This window comes from Apodemus sylvaticus, chromosome 3, assembly GCF_947179515.1.
Source record: "Apodemus sylvaticus chromosome 3, mApoSyl1.1, whole genome shotgun sequence".
Lineage (NCBI taxonomy): Eukaryota > Metazoa > Chordata > Mammalia > Rodentia > Muridae > Apodemus > Apodemus sylvaticus.
Window position 1 is genome coordinate 20,909,074 of NC_067474.1, and position 17,488 is coordinate 20,926,561.

Genomic DNA, 17,488 nt, shown 5'->3' on the forward strand with positions numbered 1-17,488 from the left:
AGTTCAGGATTATGCTATTGCTTGCAGAAGCATCTCAGCAACAGCACTGTTCCATATGCTGCTACTTAGCAACATGGTCTGTAAGTCCCACAGCAGGCACGGAGTTGAGAACTAAACAGGAATTACAATGTTGACTGATGCGATGAAACAAGTTGTCCTTGACCACTAAGCTGTACAGCTGTTTGATGTTAGGTAGGAAACAGAACAAAACTCCTTTCTTTCCTACAGGATGGCGGAGATCGGAGTTATGGCTGCCTAAAGGATACATTGATTCAAATTGCCAAAAAGAATACTAGGTAATGAATTCTTGAACACAGTGTATCACAGGAAACCAAAAGAATGTTAAGTTGTACAATTTGGCAAAGGCCATTTGCCTTGGGTAATTTGTGAAGTTTATTTGCCTCCAGGGTATGTATTCTCTTACATTAGTCTAATTTTTAAAACAGCTCATTCTAAAAACATTTTAATACATTATTTTAAAATAAACTTAAAATAAAAAAAATATGTTGCTCCTGGATCACAAAGCTGCCATATCTTTAGAAAGCAAAAAATTCTTTGGATCTCTTTTATTCCTTCATTACAAACAGTCATTATCTTGGAAACATTCTCCTGGCCAAAATATTTTAAAAAATTAAGCCTGCTTGTTTGACTTTAGTAGGATATTAATAGTCCATACTGTAGTTGAATTTAGAAATCTAAGGAGCTGAATTGCTTAGATGCATATATTCTGAAGTTGCCATCCTTTATCCAAAACTCTTTAAAATGGACATAATGATTCTCTGCGAGTGAGCAGCTGCTTCATAACCGTAATCATTTATTGAGTTTGTGTTTCTACTGTTTCAAACAAATTCAATTAGCCCTCACACTTCAAAACCCTAAAGGCCCAAAAGAGATGGTACCAGGCGGCTTTAATCTAATAGTAATACTAAACTTGTCAGTACAGTTTTGGGATTGATGGTTAGAAGCAAATTAATAGTAACATTTTTCATTTTTTAATCAAACAGTCCTATTCAGAACTACCTATGGGTCCTAGAGGGTACTTAGCAGAACGAATTCAGTGACGGAAAAAATTGTACATTCAAAGAAAGCTTCCCATTCAGACTGGTTCCTATAAGGATCTTCTCAACAAAAAAGGAAGCAGGAGACTCCTGGCCTCTGAACTTCGTGATGACCTTTATGCTTGAGTGGCACAGTGGAGTGTCCAGGAATCAAGGCAGTGGGCATAGTGCCTTCTAAAAAATGTGGAGCTCGTGGGGATGCCCGCCTGCCTGTTTTTAGTTAAACTGGAGACATTTGCTCACAGAGAGCTCTCCTATTATATGCATTAGATTGAGTTTCCTGTCAACCACCGTGAAAGAAAATGTTTTCGTATGTAGCCCCTTTGCACCCCTCTCCTCTCAGTAATCAAACCAACTTGGGCAGATAAATAGGCATTGAAAACTACTACCTGGGCCGGTATGGGAAATTCCAGGCATATGCGATTTTTACTATTGAAGAAAAAAAAAATAGGTTAATGTCCACAGACTGCTCCCGTGAACTCTCCCTGCTCTCATATATTTGCTTATTTATTTTTGCTTATAGTGCTCTGATATTCTATGTTATCCTGGCACCCTGGGGGAGTTATAATTTTGCTTTAACTGCCCTCTCTGGATGAGAGGGCCAGGCTTTAAGTATCTAAAAATAAATAGGCAAGCATTTACTTTTATAAATGTAACCGTTTACATTCTCATTCGGCCTTTGCTGTCAATTCTCGTGATGGAATACCTTGTCAGCCCTTCCCAGGAAATGGACACAAAGGTGCCCTTGAAAGGTTTCAGTCATGCTTAGGCTCTGGGGCCTAAAAGCTGCGCTCTCCCCGGTTCCCCAGAAAGTCCCAAAAGTAGTGACCGAGGAGCCACCAACCATAACACCTCAGTGAGGAAGAGAGTGACAGAAAAAATCTCCAAATGGTTGATAATTGGAGCTATCGGTGGCGTGCGTAGCTTACTACGATAAACTCATCCACAGTCAGACACACAAATAACTTGCACCTGTAAAGACTTTATTTCCTAAAGGTAACACAACTGTTTAGGAAAAGCTCATGCTGGCAAAACAGCTGCTTGTCATTCTGGAGGGGAAGCAAGGTAGCATCCTTCAACAAATGCCAAGGCTGGGGTTTTATCAGCTCCATCTCATTAACTGGAAACAAGGCTTAAATGCTTTGTTTATAAATTATGATTATTCCTGATTGCGGCAGTTACTGATAGTGCTACTCATTTGCAATGCAACTCTTTGAATTTGTTTAATTACAATTTGAAACAAGGCAGAGAAGATTAATTAACCCACCTGGCTGGCTGGCGCATAGTCCTGGCTCGGTTCTGTCATGCTCATATACATGTTCTCACCGTCAAACTGCAGAGGAAATAATAGTAAACATTGAGCAATTCTGACTGCATGTATGTTTTTCTTTCTTTCTCTCATTCTTTAAAAAAAAAAAAAAAAACCCTCACCATCAAACTAGGGAAACAGTAGCCATAAAACAATAGCACGGCTGAGAATATGAAAAATCTGTCGTGGTAAGTGAGCCACATCTTTCCTTTGATGTTTCTGTTGTCATCTTTCCTGACCCTGCGTGTCAGTGATTTGGAGTAATTAGTGCTCTAGTAATTACAGCAAGCAAGCAAGAAATGAATGGTTTCCTTTCATCTGCAATCTGTTTTAAAACAAAATGGCTCATTTTGCACGCCATGTATACATACTGCAGTTGGGCTGTAATGAAGTATTAAATGAATGGCACGTTTTCTGAAAGGAAAAAAAAATAATGGAATATACAAGGAGGAGGCAGAGCTCCGTGCATTCTGAGTTTAGCTCTCAAAAAAGAAAAAGTGCAGAGCTTCATAATGGACTAAAGCTGGCTTCACTCTAATGGCCTTCTGATTAAAAAGCATTTTAAACTGACAGTAATATTCGAAGAAAGCATGTGCCACCCGAGCCATGCCTACGAATGGAATGTAAGAAAACCAACAATAGCATACAGGTACCATGATCCAATTTCTTTTCCTGAGGAAATGCAAATTCATAGAATGAATATAAACAGGCAAATGCATACAAATCGACCCATATATTTGTGAGTTAGGAACGGAGAGAAGGAGGCTATTCACAGGGCAGCCCCTTTGCAACACCGCCAAACAAGCCAGAGCATTGACAGCAGCAAAGGGCTCTTGGCAATGCTGGGTCTGAATCCTTCCATTGAGACTTAATCCTCCTCTATCTTAAGTCACTTGGTAAGTGGGAAATGAGGAGAATATTCCTCATTAGTTTAAGGAAGATTTTTTTTCCCATGTTAATCACTAAATGCACCGATATAATCCGTTTCAAAACTAGGTCTGGATAGGCTCTCAGTGGTAGACTTTTGAGACATAGGAACTTGCAAATCTGAGAATCTACTTTTCAAAACAAAACCACCATTGTTAGAAGTACAAATTGTTGGTAACATGGAGATTTTTACATACCACCAAATGATATACAAACAGAAATCCATGAGTCAGAGAGACTGTAGTCCATCCTCTAAGGATTGCTGGCTCTCTAAGAAGGTTAAATGAGATCCACAGATATATCAGGGCCTCTACTACAGTCAGCAATAGTGACTTGTGGTGGTAAGAAGCCCCGTAGTAACACTGAAGAACTCAGCAGGCCCACTTTAAATACTAAAAAGATTTCTTCATGTATCACCCTACACTACCGACCTAAGTCGTCCCAAAATCTTTTATGAATGACACGGTCATACAATTCACAGATTAGTACAAGGCTCAGGAGCTTTGAGTCCTAATGACTTACCCAAGGATGCAGCTCCATCAACCAGGTGCACCTTGATTGATCCCTAAACACCCAACATGTCCAAAAATTCAAACCCCAACAAAGATCTTCACAGGAAATTCACCAGCATGGCCTGCTGTAGGGTGGACTGGTTTGTTTGCAAATGTTTTTAATGTTGAGATGCCAAAGAATCACTTAAAATATGGACACTTTTTTTTTTTTACTATAACAAACTAAACGGAGCAGAAGTAGTGGAGTGAATCAGATGTTCTGCGGTCCATGCATATTCTAGAATGTGTTACTTTCTATTTCATCTACTCAAACTCAGTTTTTAAATTTGGCATTCTTCTCCAGCCAGCTAAGTCTTTGAAGTTTTGGTTTTAGTCTATCCAAACTGTAGACTAATTGAATATGTTCATGTTTCTGTTCTGGATGAACACTTTCCCTCAAAATGTATCAAAGTTAAGTGATTTTTGAGCCAAGGCTGAAATAGCATTTCAAAATAAAGCGTATGCAGTTACAGACATTGTAACTTTTTTAGTGTATTCCATGTCTCCCCTACCCATACACATACCTACTGTAAGCATTAACTAATTTTATTTTTTGTGTCTATTGAGAGTTAGGTACCATTATTAATACTTGCATAGTATAAACAAGAATTCAAAGAGACAGAGTAATTTAACTAGATGCTGAGTTATTCGCTTCTACCAGGCATGTTAGGGTATAAGCCCAGGGTGACTAGCACATGCATTCACCACCAGGGCCGGTGGACATATTCTCAGTTATAACGGCAAGTTACTACTAATGCTGGAACAGTGTTACTGCAGACAGGTGACAGTTCAGGTTAAGTGTCCCTAATCTGAAAGTTGGAAAGCCAAATTGCTTTAAAATTCGAGACATTTTAAGCACCACTATGTTGTCATAAATGCAGAACTCCACACATCTTTCTCTAGTCAAAATAATGCAGGCACACTAAAAATAGTATATGAAATTGCCTTCTGATTACAGTTATATAGGTAAATGAAATGCGAGTGTCTTACTTACAATTAGGTCACCTCTTGCTCTCTCTCTTCACACATGTACACACACACACACTCACACACACACACACACACACACACACTCCAAAATAAAAAAATGTGAAATTCTGAACACAAAATTTCAGGTAAGAATAATTTAACCTGTATCTTGTTGGATACTGGTCCAGAATTTCCATCATCTAGATGGGTGCTGTTTTTCACACGACAGTAAACTGAATGTTTAGTGTTAAGCTTGTCAAAATGTCATTGGATGCTCAAAAGACTGTGTAGGTTAGGATGGTTAATTTTATGAGTTAAATGGACTGGACCTTGGGGTGCACAGATATCTTGTAAAATGTTTTCTGGGGTGTGTCCCTGAGACTACTTTTAGATAATCCCAACATTTGAATAGGTAAACTGAAAAACCAGACCACTCCCAATATACATGTGCCATATCAAACCCACTGAAGGCCCTATTTCTCCAATCGCATAAGGAAATGTGACACCTGTGTTTTTCTGCCTTCATGGTCAACTGAAGCATTGGCTTTCTAAAGTCTCAAGTCTATAGCTCTCTCTAGGCTCTGTTTTTTATTTTTATTTTTAATTTTTTTGATTTTTCATTTTGTATTAGATATTTGCCTTATCTACATTTCCAATGTTATTCCCTTTCCTTATCACCCCTCTGAAAACCCCCTATTCCATCCCCCTCTCCCTCCTTACCAATCCCCTCCCACTTTCCTGTCCTGGCATTCCCCTACACTGGGGCATTGAGTCTTCAGAGGACCAATAGCCTCTCTTCTCATTGATGTCCAACAAGGCCATCCTCTGCTACATATGTAGCTGGAGCCATGGGTCCCTCCATGTGTACTCTTCGGTTGGTGGTTTAGTCCCTGGGAGCTTTGGGGGTAGTGTTTGGTATATATTGTTGTTCCTCCTATGGGGCTGCAAACCCCTTCAGCTCCTTGGATCCTTTCTCTAGCTGCTCCATTGGGGACCCTGTGCTTAGTCCATTGGTTGGCTGGGAGCCATGGGTATTTTGATCCTCCTTCTAAGAAAGACCAAAGTATCCACACTTTAGTCATCCTTCTTCTTGAGCTTCATGTGTTCTGTTAGTTGTATCTTCACAGTCTCTGGATTTCTAATTGTAGATTTGGAATTGCTCAGTCTCTTTAACTATACGGGTTAATATTTTATAATTAATCTGTCCACCCCAACACACTCATGCACACACCCTCTATATATCCATCCATCATCCATCTATCTATCTATCTATCTATCTATCTATCTATCTATCTATCTATATCTCCTGTTGACTTTATTTTTCCAGGGAACTGTAACACAAGCAGCTTCTTTTATTACTACTGTGGTATTCAGAACTCTTTACAATTGTATTTTTGGTAGGTATACTGCCAGACATTAATTGTACTGGCATGCAGGTGACAGAACCATCAGGATCTTGAGTTTGTGGCCAGTCTTCACTATACAGAAAGAGCTTTTTTTGAGGCAAGGAAGAAAGGAGAGGTAGAGTGGGGAGAAAAGGGAATGAAGGGAGTGTGCATTATTTCTGGACCGCATAAGACTTGGAAACACTCAGTTCTTGTGTGCACTTGCTTTCTAGAGAGTAGAGCCTAGTTTTCTAGGAGAGTTATTTTGCTGTCTTTTGCTAGGAGACTCCTTAGGTCTCTTTCCCACTATAGTACTTTCTGTGTCTATCCACACCTCACAAATCACTCTCATAGTTCCACTGTGCCTTTCTTCCCTTCTACATTTGGAAGTATTTCCCAATGCCCACTGCTCCCTTCAGTAAAGGCCAGCCAATCCCGGCCTATGGGCTCCCCTAAGTAGTTCTGGGTTTCTAGGCAAATGTTGTGGTAAGAGATGGACTACACTAGATAGTGGGTGACCTGAATACACTGTGGTTACACTTTGGGCCCCATAATGTAGGATAAGCATTAGATTATTTAAAAACTTATGTAATCAACAAAACTCAAATCATACTTGTTTCATTGAACAAATTATTTTTCTAAATAAAGTAGAAGTGGATTTAGAAGAGAAAGAAGGTAAAATTTCCAGACAAGGCCTTGATGAATTTTTGTTATGCCATTGATGAAATCTAGGACATTGGACAAATTTTGAGCTCCATCCTAGTCCTCACCATTGTCTTAATGGTGATTCAATCAAAGTTTGTAGCAGATTAGAATGGGTTGAGGGACAGGGAAATAACTCAGTCAACTGTTTCTATGCAAACCCAAGTTCAGTCTGGAGTGCTCACAATTTTTAGCCTAACTGGCAAACATCAACTCTCAGTGGGAGACTAGGTCTAAGCAGTGAAGCAAATGGCATCTGAAGGACACATGAGTTGACTCTGGCCTCTGACATGTATCTCCACATACATGTACCTGCACTTATGAGTGTGTGTGCAAGTGTGCACATACATATGCACAACTGATTAATTTTCAGGCAGAACCCTTGGGAGGAAAAGAATGCAAAGTACAGAAACGATAAGGGCACCAGCATTCTAATTCCTCAGGCTTCTCATTCGTAAGACTGTATTTAATAGAAGACACATAGATCGGCTGGGAACCACAATCCCTGATCCTATGTAAGCAGGCTCCCATGTATGAGTTGTGAAACAACAATCTGTACATGTCCAGACATACCTCCACCATCTCCTTGCAATTGGACAATGACCAGGAAGGAGAGAGGGCACGGCTATCCTGACCCAGCTCCTCCCCCATCAGGCTGGATTTTCATAGCTTACCACACCCTGTCCAGGAGCTGCTGCCAGGGTCTCAGCAGGCCTCCCACTACTCCAACCATATTGAAAGGCAGCCCATGTTGTGGGCTAAAGCCATGTTGTCACTTGAAGTAGAATTATAGCTCGCAGAGTCCTAGAATTTTGGGTTTGGAGAGATCCCTAAAGACATTTATCTGAATTTCTCACGTCGTGTGGAAGAAATAGATGCTTTGTTAGTTACATGGACCATCTGGGAATAGAACCAAGGTCTGGATTCGGAGCAGGAAAGCTTTCCACTCTGATATGCTGCTTTATTTTGTGTTACTCATAAAAAGTGGTGATTGGACTGTATGGCTACCGATGTTCCTCAACGTGCAGAGGAGTTGTGTCCTGATAGAATCATTGTCAAGTGAGTAAAACTATACGTGGAACACGTCTAACCTACTAAACATCCCAGCTTAACAACAAAACACTGCAGAGTGTTGCTTTCTTCCGCCTATGATTGTGTGGCTGACTAGAAGCTGTAAATTGCTGTCACTGCCCAGTAACATAGAGAGAACTGAATTGCACAGTGCAGGCCCAAGAAAAGAACAAAATTCAAAATTAGGACTAGGGGGCTGCAAGTATTGTTTAGTAACAGTGAACATTCTTAGCATATACAAAGCCCTAGTCTCAACCCCTGGCTTCATTAAATAAATAAATACAACAATTGTGGTGTCTAATGAATGTACATTGTTTCTGCATTTTCATAAAGCAAAGAAAAAAGTGTTGACTTGAACCATCGTAAGTCAGAGGCTGTCCTGTGTGTGATGTATATTTGTGTATTCACAAATCTGGAGGCACAGCAGGAGGATTATTATACTCTAATGACCCCAATTCCTTCTGCATGGATCACATATTAGATAACCATTATTAGATTATTAGTAATTACCACAATAAAGTTGTTTCATTAAACATAACTAACTGCATTTACCCATGCTTTATCCTGATTGCTCTTAGTATTCTTGGAAGTCAACTGAATTTAGGCATTATAACTTTTCAAAATATATATGACCATACTGGGGCTTTTAATTTCCATGTTTTCTCAATTTAAATCCTGCAGTAAAGTTTAAAAGAATAAATAGACTGACTTCTTTAAATCTAAATGTAAATGGCATCAACTCAGGATTAGCTTTTCTGACCAAGAGCTTTTATATTCTTTATTGTGTTTTCATTTCAAAGCACCAGGGGATGCAATCACATAAAAACTCATTTATAATCTTCTACTACAGTTTTTTGAAATTGTTTTTAGAGCATATTAAGCAAGCCCATAATCCCAAAGAGCCTTTCAAACTAGGTAGTCATTATTTCTTCTGTTTAAAAGCAGAAAGCAGACATCCAGCACTGTGTGAACGTAGTCAGCGATGAGCAACATGGGGCAATGTGACACTAGGCAGTGTGAGGCTCTCCAAAGAAGAACACAAGGGACAGCGAAGTGAGAACACGACACGCACATCAGTCACCGACTCTGGTACAGAACATGGTCTCTTTTCTTATGGAAACCATGAAAAAAAACCAAAACAGAAAACTACTGCTAAAGGGGAGAGATACAGAGAGGAGAAATACACACACACACACACACACACACACACACACACACACACACACAGAGAGAGAGAGAGAGAGAGAGAGAGAGAGAGAGAGAGAGAGAGAGGAGAGAAAATCTCAAGAAATTCATGGAAAGATACCACACTGTGTCTATGTGGGAAAAATCCTCACATACATTTCTACACGTTTTCTATAGGAACTGTTGATTCCAAAAACAAGCTAAGAACAGAAATGATTATGAAAGTGATAGATGACATTTCTTAGACAATCCATTATGCTAAATCATAAGAAGAAGTAATAAATATCAAAATAAAATTTTCATCTTTGTATTGTTTGGTCCAGCATTAGAAGCTGTATTTCTTTATTTATTGTAAATAAAGAAGTAAAGACTTTGGGCAGCAAGTCCAAGCCTTTCCATGTTTTGTCTGGATGCAAGTGGAGCTGGAGGATTAGATCAGTGGTAGAATGCTTGGCTAGCAGATACAAGACCTCAGCATCAACCTGCTGAATCTGAAGGAAAAAATCACATTGAAAGAAACACCTTGAAAGCTAGGCATAAAGAAACAAATGGGACAATGTGAGCCATTAGAAGGCTAGTCATATGGTCACCCAGGAGGGATCCAGGAGGGCCCCACCCCTCCATATCCAAGATGTTCTGATTTGGCTAGGGGGCACTGGATGGGGAACAGTTGTCTACGTTTCTTCCAGTAAGAAGGCTGCACCTGCTAATGTGCAGCCATCATCCTGTGTGCTGAACCCTGATGAATGCATTGGAAATGTAGCTGGCACAGCCAGAAACACACTATAGCACAGACAAGACCAGGAACCTAGCTATTCTGATTCCAAGTCTGTGTGTATTGCAATGAGAACTTCAGAGAACTGACGTGGCTAGGAGGCTGGCTGACCGCCCCCCTCAGGCTCCTGTGACCTGAACTGGAGTGTTAAAGAATACACTGTGGACCTGAATTGCATGTAGCTAAGTAACATGGAAAGAATACTAGACCACAGCTTAAAACCTAGATTCTACTTTGAAACCAAATGAATGTTCTCACTGTATAGCATTTGCAGCAGAACATTTACTTGGGGATGCTTTGCTTTTGAGAATTCTGAAACCTGAGATTTCCATTATTTGCTTAAGGATTTTTCTAGAACACATCTTGTGATGCAACATGCCTGTGGCATGCATCTCATGGAGAGATGCCTCTAAAGTTCAGGGCATGGTTGTCATGCAATGGCTTTGGCATCTTGACTGCTTACAAACAAACGTACTATGCTCATATATTCAGATGGACTTGGAATTCCTAACAGGCTCCACACACAGTCATAATTTAAACGAGTTTTAACTTCTTCCTTTGTAAGCACTTCCATTCCCATCAAATACATAATTTTAATTATAGTTGTCATGCAGTAACTATCATAGCTCTTATTATATAGATGATAAAGAGTTTGTATACTCTCTGAGATGGATTGAGTCTCAGGGATTAGCTAGTAACTCCAGGGTTAGCTAGTAACCTTTGCTTCCAACAGTGGTTGATGCCAATTCCATAGCCATTAAAGCATTCAAAGACCGTATTCGTAGCCATAGGAGTTATGGGTCCTCTAAGCAGAGTACCAGGCTATATGGGGACAAAAACTGCCTCTGAATGGGAGCCAGAGAAGGTCGTCCCTGTCTCAGCATCTGCAATCCTGGATGCAGCAGCTTAGGGTATAGGGGTATTATGAAAGGAAGGAACAGACCCTGTGTGTTTCCTGTGGCCTTCCTGGAAATGGAGCTCACAGCCATTGCTATAGAGTCATCGCCAATTGGAAGTATTGCCGTGTGATTTGATCCCTCAACCTCCTCCATTTCATCACTCAGACTTCCCAGGGGTTGCATTGCCAGGGTTAATCTGTGGGCTTGCATTCGCTACACGGTGGGCTAGAGCAACATCTGATGGCACAGATGGTAAGTTCTGATGGTAAACTCTGTTCTTACCCAGAGTTTGTTCTTCTTTCATTGTATGATGGTTAAGAGCCATGATTTCTCTCTTATATTCTGATGCAAAGGCTAAAATCAGCTGAAGAAGTATAGAGGTAGAAGAAACAAGATTCCATACATCATGAACAGCATTCCTCTATTTCAAGCAAAAAGTTCAAGTTTCTAGGAAAAAAATCAAACAAGCAGAAGACAACCAGCCAAACAAAATCCCCCAAAAAGGTCATTTATCACAAACCTTCAACACCAAACAATCAATATGCATTATACCTTGTGTTGGAAAGAAGAGAATGTATAAATGAAAGCTTAATTACCAAGCGCTCCTGCTGAGTTTAATGAAAATTTATTTAAATCAATCAAAATATTCATAATGTAGTTACACATCTTTACAAAATATGCACCAAAAACCTCAATATTAGCTAATAATGAGCAAACATCGCTAATACCATAAGGTAAGACACTGTCTCATAAAGAAATACCTGCATAATTCTGAAATTCTGTAAAGATCCAAGCTGTAAAGCTATGCTACCGAATGTTTACTTCAGAGCGTTCTTTGGCCTCATCTTGCTTTAGACCAATTTTTCTGAATCTATGAAAGGAACATTTGAGACGTGCTTCGAACTTCCTGGCAACTTTTACCTAAGCTTGCTTGCCTCCACATTCTATCAGCTATCACCACCTTTACCACAGAACTCTACTTCAGTGTGGAATGAAAAGCGTTAGGGCCAATAATTAGCACGAGGGTGGCTGGCTCCTGCAGTGTCAGAATCCCCTCTTAAGCATAGGACATTTCCAGTATCTGACACAGAGAGAAAAAGGTGAGAGTGTTTTTCAACATTTGTCTGGTTTGGAGGAGTTTGCTCACTTCTGAGACTCTCTGAGTAAGAGAAATGTAAGACTAGGAAGAAATTAGGCACTGACTGACCAGTCATACTTATGAGTTACAGTGAGGTTAGCTTCAGAATGATTGAGAAGACCATGGGCAGTAACTGATGGTTACATATTTGTTGCAATGAAGTTATAATCAGACTAGGTTGGGGCAGTTGAGTGGACAGAGAATGGGTACAGCTTTTTAAGAAGACTGAGGACAAATAGTGATTGAGCTATTTTGAGAAAAAAGTGATAATTTAAAAGTCTATAAAGTTTTTGGGTGATGAGATGGGTAATTTCATCTCTCTTAGTAATTACCCAGACAAACAGCATTTGGACCGAGTTGACAATTACGTTATAGGAACAGACTAAAATATTTAAATCTAACAGGAGGATAGGTGTAGGAATGGGTGTTGGTGACACAGGGAGAGTCTGACCAATGAGAAATGCATCTGGCTCCATTGTGATATGTTGCAGACATTCCTTTTCTTTTTAGAGACTCTAGAGTTCCTATGTTTTAAACAAAAGTACAGTGATATTTTAAAGAACCAGAGGAGAAAAATCTTCCAAGTCACTGGGTTTGAGGAGGGCTCTGTTCACCCCTTAAGGGTCAAGATTTGTTTGGGAAACAGGAAGTCGTGAAAAAAAAGGTGGACCAGTACATTTTCTTTTATCATCTTCAAATATTATGTGGTTATAGATATTTTGCCACTTCCAAAGAGGGTCTCATGAATTTATCATCTAATGGGACTTTCTTGGATGACTTATCTATATTTTAATGGAGATGAATCAGTTGTTTGTTCCTCTGCTTAAGTTTTATACATCAATTGTCATCCCCCCAGGGAATCCTCATTATAAATGGTCTGAGTTCCAATCTGAAGGCTCCCTTTGCTCCCTCCTTGCAGAAGGTTTAAAGATTCTACACAGGTGTTCTTTCATGATCCTGCTCTCATTTCATGGTTTTTGCTTTTGTGGGGATTGATTTTTGTTTTTGCTTGTTTGCTTGTTTGTTTTGGAAGGGACTACACCTCAAATCTTTTATCCTCTCCTTTGTAGAACAGAACACTTTGTCAGGAATACACTAGAGCTGACACTGGAACTCCTGTGCAAGGCAGTGTTTGAATGTCCACTCAGAACACCATTCTCTCTGTGGTGAGAAACAGTCGGTTTCCTGTGGAAAAACTGAGACTGGAAGATAGTCCCATATTATGCTAACCATCTGACCTACGATGGCCATGCTGACACATTAAAATTAAGTGATAATCCATGCGTGTCTACATAACACTGTGATAATGACTCACTGTTACTCAACCAAATGCTTATTTAGCACAAACTTATGTGTAGAGGGCACAGAAAACCCCACAGTGCAGGCAGCTCTCACAATATCACTTTACCAACAGTAGAATGAGTGCTAGACAATTGGCATTAAGTGCGTTAGAATTGTTCTGTGCACTTTCTCCAGTAATTCTGAACTCTGTGTTCACTTAATAATGTTTTCCTGTCCAGACCTGGGACTCAAAGGCCTTCCAAGGGCTCCTCTCACCTTTGGCTTCCTACTCTTTCATGCCTTACTTCTTAATAATAAGACGATCAGTGTGAATACATCAACTGACTTGGAGTGTGAGAGGTTGATGCTACCACTAATTATTAGCAACCAAGCATAAATGTGGAATCTCCCAACCAGGGACTTTTCCTACCAAAGGACAAAGTTTCTAGATGTCAGTGATAATGTCACTTCTCTGCCTTGTGTAAGCTCTCTGCAGCATCTTGTGCTTATGTTGGCCTGTGTCTCATTGTATTGTCCCCAGCCTCACTCATGAATTTCACTATAGATACTATGAGTTCAGAAACTTTCTGACCCAGGGCTGTCATAGTTTAGTGCTCACGTAGTGGTGTGTTCCTGTCAATTAAAGGAATGAGTAAATAAAATTCAGTCCTATATGATGAGAACTATAGCATTGGAGCATCTCATGACTTCACAATTCTCTAGCAACATTTATTTGCTATGCATTAATTTCCAAATAGTATCTGTTTACGGAGAGTGGTTCTCTGGGGGTTATGAAACATAGGTGCCCAGATCACATATCAGTTTTCTGGTACTTATTGTTCTGTAGAGATAAACTTTCTCGAGACACTCTATACTTGGAATATTTTGAAATGAAGCTCATTTTACAGGAGTTTAGACAACAGTTCCAAGCTTTATTCTCCAGAGTTGTCCAGGCTTCAGGTTCCTTACTCCTGGCATTAGCCAGAGATCAGATTATGGACAAGATGCTCCAGGTCAAACTGATGTGTGCTTTCACAGTCAGCATGATACTGAGGGTGAACAAGTCACTAAAGCTAGACCAGCACGCTGATGAAAGGTTGGAAGGCCTGGCAGGTTAAGGGAGTCTCCTTATTTCTCTTTACCACATGATTCCAGGGTAATTTTGTAATCTTTTCCATGTGCAGATATGGCACGACAGGACAGGTATGGGAGGGGCTGGCATCTGAAATGAAAGGCCCAGGTCAGAATCAAGGTCTGGTGTTTCCTATTAGATTGGCTTTGGGATGAAGATGACAATTATAGTCTCCTGTGATTTTTTTCAGATTCAAATGAGACATGCAAATGTGTTTGTGAATTGTAAAGTTCTATACCCACATGTGCTGTGCTCGGTTGTGGAAACCATGGGACTTCCCCACAGGCAAGTTTGCTTAACGGTTTCCATCAGTGATTGGAAAGGTTAATAACAGGAAAGCACTAGAGACAACCAACTTTGTGCCTAAATTTGTGCAATATAGCATTCAGACAGAAAATTATATTTAGACCTATGTTTTATTGCCGTATGTCCAAATTCAGTCAAACATTAACTATGGGATGATCCGGGGAAAGCAAAGAGAGAGATAAATATTGGTAGTCAAGTCCTCAGGTCAAGGACAGCTTGCGGATCATCCCAGCTGTGCATGCAAGGATGCACACATCAACATGTTATTCACACTTGCACATACTTACTTCCTGTCTGCACAAAATGTTTTTTGCTTCCAAGGTTTTTAATCAGCTAATGTTTAACTTACTTGTAACTTGTAATGTTTGAGGGCCCCTCTTGGAGTGCGCTTTTAAAATCTCTCACACAAAGCTGTTGAAGTTGCCGGGAAGGACACAGCCTTGTACAACTTTTCTCTTAATAAACAGGAAATATTACCTACTCATAGCAAGACCCACTGTATCTTATCTGCCAAAACAATTTACCCATTAACCTAATTTATTGTCATTGAAAATTAAGACATCAAATAGTTTGTCCCTAAAGTACAGGATTATGTGCCTCACAGCAGCCATACAACATTGAATGGCATAAATCTTCTATACATTTCCTTTTTCATAGCTTATTAGTTTTATACATGAAATTATCCTCAAGCTAACAATCAACTATATTTCATAGAACTATACACCCATTTGTCGCTAACAATTACATAACCTAGCTAGACCCTAAGGTATTTTATCTATTCTGACCATTCTTCTGTCACTGCTATAGATGAAGTGACATAGCTTCTGGCTTTCTTTGTTCTATTATGCACCTCTGAAAGAAGAGATGCATTATTAATACCTTCTGCGCATTTCATATTTGCTATGAAAGACTTTGACATAACATACTTTTATAGCCATTAAGTTAATTAATATTAATGTTAGATTAAGTGGTTTTAAGAATTTTTTGTTAGAAATTCCTTCTGAATAGTTCTGGACAGAGTGTACATACTTTAAATATATCTAATGAGTCTTGTCTCCAAGAAATTCTTCAATGTTACTTGAGACATTAAACTTGGACAAATAAGTTAAACACACTGAAGGGAGAAGAAACTGGAAGCCAAACACTGCAGCAGACTAAATGATCAAAAATGGACTTTTATTTTAAAAAGCAGAACAATGTTGTCTTTTCTTGAAAACTAATACACATTTCTCCTAACTAATATACTTTCTCCAAAAGTCATTGTTATGTGTCTAATCCTCATTCCACATAATTTAAGAGCAAAGCTCTCGGGACACACGGCAGGAAATAGGCCCACGGTGATTATTTAAAATCTATATTTTATAATACCGGCTGCAGTCCATTTTCAGGCAATGAACCCATACGTATGAACGTCCAGCTCTATTAATGCTTTCAAAAGCTAATGTGGTTCTCAAAGCTCATACTTTGTAACCTCGAAGTGCACTGTAAACTCAGATTTTCAAAACACTGCATCCCACACTGTTAGATGGTTGATAGGAAAGAGTTATGGATATGTTTTGCAGAAGTCACTGTCAATCTCAAGGTGCCGGCTATTTTCTTCATAGCTTCTCTTTAGCCATTAGCAGCTACTGCATACTATTTTCAGTCAGATGGTCTTTGAGAGTTAGGCACATTAAGTATATGGCATAAGAGGTAACAGTATTTAAAGGGTTATTAGTATTTTCTTTGTTTTGATTTTTTTATCCAAATTTTGTTTTGATTTCCTTTTTTAGCTGCTTCTTCATAGATTTACCTATTCTTATTAAAATATATAGTGATGGAGATATAACTTCTGTGAAAGTGGCTCTTAGAAAAGAAGATTTTATTCTCTTCTGGGATGTCAGGGCATTTTACACTTAGGAACATTTGATGGCTGATGCCATTTGTTTCTAGAAAGTAGGAGCATAAAGCCATGGAGGCTTCTTTCTATTTTACTGCACAAGACAGACTTGCAAGAATGGTCTAACCTCATACCAACAGAGCTGTTGCTGAGCAAACCTGGTCTATGATGAGCAACTCAGGCTGTGTCACTTTCGTGACGAACCTTGAGGAAAGATGTGAAGAACTGTGAAATGGTTCATGTGAATAACCAAAGTATCTGCTTAGATTCTAGATCGGACAACGTATCATTTTGAAAAATCACACAGATATTCCCTAGCAGTGTGGTATAGCCACAGAACTCTCATTGAGCCTGCAACTGCTCCAGGTCTTTGGGGTATGGTACTCAAAAGAATTATGGAGCCTTGAGGGGCTTAGATATCTAGTCCATTAATTCAAGATGAATACACACTGTACTTCATATACTTGGCAGTTACAGTTGTTCTTGGTTAATATAAAATTAGAAAATGTGTTCTTCAAACTATACACAAAATGTGACTTGTCATGCTTCAAACCTAAAAGCTCTAAGAAAAATTAATAACTTGTTAATTGGGATTTTATTTATCCTTTCCCTTATAAATCTAATCATTTGTTTGCAAGATGTTACATCTTCATTAACGCCATTAGTATTCCAAGTAGATGGCTGTACTCATTTTCTTAATGCAACTGGAATTCTACCACTGTGTTTCAAGCGGCTCTTAGAAGTAAATATTCTCACATAATATAATTTCTTTCAAACGAGCAATCTTGACAACAGGTATGTGGGAAAATAGGCAACATCACTAATCCTGGCAGACAGGCACACCAAGACCAGTGTGAGACAAGACTTCTTTTTACTTAAAATATCTACTCTCAAAATGAAAAAAAAAAAAAAAAGACAAAT

At 39.2% G+C, this 17,488-nt stretch overlaps 1 protein-coding gene across 2 annotated transcripts in view; it reads right to left on the reverse strand.

The window, feature by feature from the left end:
- Tox (thymocyte selection associated high mobility group box) overlaps positions 1 to 17,488 on the reverse strand; it is a 302,052-nt gene that overhangs the window by 154,861 nt on the left and 129,703 nt on the right. For both annotated transcript variants that reach the window (XM_052176040.1, XM_052176041.1), the window contains one exon: positions 2,326 to 2,391. In XM_052176040.1, coding sequence (XP_052032000.1) covers positions 2,326 to 2,391 — 66 coding nt within the window. The remainder of the gene's footprint in view (positions 1 to 2,325; positions 2,392 to 17,488) is intronic.